The following is a 3,172-nucleotide window of genomic DNA, read 5'->3' on the forward strand; positions in this document are numbered from 1 at the left end:
GATTATTAATTTCAAATTTAATTTTTTGGTTATAATTTTATTTTTTATGTAATTTTATTTTTTATAATTCAATTTTAAGTTAGGTAATAAAAAAGAATGATATATAAAAAGAGAAAAAAAATTAAAATACAAAAAAAGCAGATAAGTAGACATGTATAATTTTAAAAAATAATAAGGAATATAAGGATGGAGTAAAAAGAGATGTCAAATATGATCTCCATCTTAGCATATTTTTAACAGTATTAACATTGGTGATTTAGTCTTAAAAGAAATTGTTAACTCCCAAACAAATTGAAAAAATATGATAAATTCTATGATGCTTCAGAAATTTTTTGACAACAACCAATTAAAATAATAGTTAGGTATACTATGTTAACTTTTTTTTTAAATGGTTTGATTAGCACAATTTCCAATGTTTTATTTTATTTTATTATTTTAATTTTTTATTAAATAAAATTTTCCAATGTTTATTAATTTTTTATTTTGTAATTATATATTTTAATTATTAATATTTAAATCAGTTTTAATGCAACGTATATTATACATATATATAATATTGATATATCTAACATGTAAAATAATAAAAGGAATGAATTATTATAAGGAGTTTCTCTCTCCTATTAAAGTAGAGCCTTTCTCTCTCCAACCAGTTAGCAATATTAATAGGGGTCCCCTTCCTCGCTTCCCGTTATGCTATCCACTCAACAGAACTCTTATTCGTTTGTTCTTGTTGTTGTCTCTGTACCTTAAGCTTCTGTTTCATTATTCCTTAGAAATGGTTGCTTTGGTTTCTCAAGAAAATGTTGTAGTATTGGTTTCTCGTACTGGTAGAGAATTGCAGCGTTATAAAAAAGGTCGTCGCCAAGTTGTGGGGTTCGTTTCTTCTTATACCCTTTTCTATTTCTTCAATTTTTCGTAATTGGGTTTTCATTAAAAATTGTTTTAGAGTTTGTTTGGTATAAAAAAATTGTGCCTTTTCATGGTGGGGTTGGTTTTGATTTTGAGGCAAATTAAATAAAACAGTTATGAAAGTGGTTGGTTTGGTTGATGTGTTATTATGAGTTTCTAATTTGGACTAAAAATGAAAATTGCATTGCTTCTCTATTGAATTTCACCTCAATGGGTACTAATAGTTATTTTTTTTAACTAATTTTGTGCTTGCAATTATGCTTATGCAGATGCATACCATATAGATTTAAGATTGGGGAGAAAAATACCTTGGATATTTCAGATGAATTGGAGGTTCTTGTTATAAGTTCTCAAAAAGGCAAAGGGATGCTATTTCCAAAGGTATAGATAATAGTCATTGATTAATAATAATAATAATAATAATAATAATAATAATTATTATTATTATTATTATTATTATTTTTTTTATTTTGATTTATTTTCCTCTATTTTGTTATTTATAAATTGTATGGTTGACTAAAAAATCAGGGAGGTTGGGAAATAGATGAATCTCAAAAGGAAGCAGCTTTGAGGGAAACTATAGAGGAAGCTGGTGTAAGAGGCATTGTTGAGGTGAGAAATTTTCTCAAGAATTTGTTGTGTACACAAAGAGAGAAAAAAATAATTAACTCATCAACTTGATCTTAAAATTGTAAGGATTGGACAATTTAGCTCATAAATCAACAATAAAATATTAGTCTTTTTGGTCGTCAATTTAGCGACTAAAATTGTCTTGTCTTGGAGGGACTATTGCTATTGAGATTGGGGAAATTTTTTATTTTAGAGATAATTTTGAAATTTCGTTAATTTGAAGGCTTAATTAACAAATCCTACTATAATTTATTGGTGCAGGGTAAATTGGGTAAATGGAGCTTCAAAAGTAAAACACATGATACATTATATGATGGCTATATGTTCCCTCTACTTGTTCAAGAGCAATTGGAATTTTGGCCTGAGCAAAATTTGCGTCAAAGAAAATGGGTAAGTGAAGCTGTCAAAAAATTATAAACAAATTAAATATTAATATTGAAGCATTATGATTTGAAGGGGTTGTTATTTTCTCAAAAGGGTCATGAAATTTGATTGAAATATTCCATTTTGTGGTTTTATAGATGAATATAAAAGAGGCAAGAGATGTTTGTCAACACTGGTGGATGAAAGAGGCTTTGGATAGACTTGTAAATCGTCTCTATGGTCAAAAACAAGTTATATGTCCTCTAAATTGCATTGGAGATGCCAAATCTGACTTGTTAATAGTGTAATTTCGTGGAGGGTAGAGCTCAATTTTTTTTTTGTGTTTCTTCAAGTTGAGGAGAAGAAGAGTAGTAGGATCCAATGAATTGAGCCAAATGAAGATCATAGTATATAAATAATATAAAATTTAAATAATAGTAGATTGTAGATCTCACTTAGAAGTTTGCAATTCCCTCAAATATTATTATTATTTTTATGAAAAGAGAAAGAGAGAGCCAATTTGATCATGACCTACTCATCTTATAATGAGAGGGTCAAATTTCAATTGTGGAAATAAATATTAAATGTATTTTTGGGAATTCACTTCTTCTTTATTGCAAAACTTCTTGGGGGCAACAAACATATTGCTTTGCTTTTTTGAGCAATAGATTTGTTCTAATGTAATGAGGAGCCAGAGCAAAGGGGTGATATGAATATTTGATTGTTCCACCTTAATTTACTTTGTGATCTGATTATTGTTTGTGGATTATAAGTTCACTTGCCTATACTCGAAATGAAGTTTTGTTTAATATCAATAAAAAATGTTGAGCCTTCATTAAAAGAAATTTTAAGAACAGTTTGAGGAATTGTTATTTGTTCTTTCCAAAAGTTATACACATGTCACCATTAATATCAATTGTACCTTTTTTTAAAGTATGTTAATTAATCTTTTTGGCTACTCGTATTTGCAACTAAAAGTCTAAAATCCACCTTAGTTGCTATTATATTTGATCAAATCAACTTGACTCTATTTAAGTGTATAAACACTTGATTTTGAGAGGGTAATAATGAGAGAAAAATCACTAAGTGTTTTAAATTTTATCTAGCATAGAGTTGAAAATAAGATGAGCATTAAGATTTGGCAAGTTGGCAACTAATTTGTGAGCCTAATAAATAGAGAATGATCTTTCACCATCAGAACTAATAATACCCTACGGAAAAGTAGTCTATTGAGTTGGGGAAACACTCACACCCACTTTAGGTTTGCCAA

At 28.0% G+C, this 3,172-nt stretch overlaps 1 protein-coding gene across 1 annotated transcript; it reads left to right on the top strand.

Annotated features, from left to right (window-relative positions):
• Positions 1-651: 651 nt before the first annotated feature.
• On the top strand, positions 652-2,637 carry LOC101500240 (nudix hydrolase 18, mitochondrial-like). The gene is made up of 5 exons (XM_004503067.4): positions 652-873; positions 1,179-1,290; positions 1,438-1,521; positions 1,801-1,929; positions 2,061-2,637. The coding sequence occupies exons 1-5, from the start codon at positions 776-778 to the stop codon at positions 2,208-2,210; spliced, it is 573 nt and encodes a 190-aa protein (XP_004503124.1). The 5' UTR covers positions 652-775; the 3' UTR covers positions 2,211-2,637.
• Positions 2,638-3,172: the final 535 nt, after the last annotated feature.

Source organism: Cicer arietinum, chromosome 6 (genome assembly GCF_000331145.2).
Source record: "Cicer arietinum cultivar CDC Frontier isolate Library 1 chromosome 6, Cicar.CDCFrontier_v2.0, whole genome shotgun sequence".
Lineage (NCBI taxonomy): Eukaryota > Viridiplantae > Streptophyta > Magnoliopsida > Fabales > Fabaceae > Cicer > Cicer arietinum.

What these genes read in the sequence shown, in the direction of transcription:
- LOC101500240 (XM_004503067.4), top strand. Translation starts at nt 776, where the DNA reads ATGGTTGCTTTGGTTTCTCAAGAAAATGTTGTAGTATTGGTTTCTCGT. An exon ending in GGTCGTCGCCAAGTTGTGGG is followed by an intron (nt 874 to 1,178) that starts GTTCGTTTCTTC and finishes ATGCTTATGCAG; the next exon opens with ATGCATACCATATAGATTTA. An exon ending in ATTTGCGTCAAAGAAAATGG is followed by an intron (nt 1,930 to 2,060) that starts GTAAGTGAAGCT and finishes GTGGTTTTATAG; the next exon opens with ATGAATATAAAAGAGGCAAG.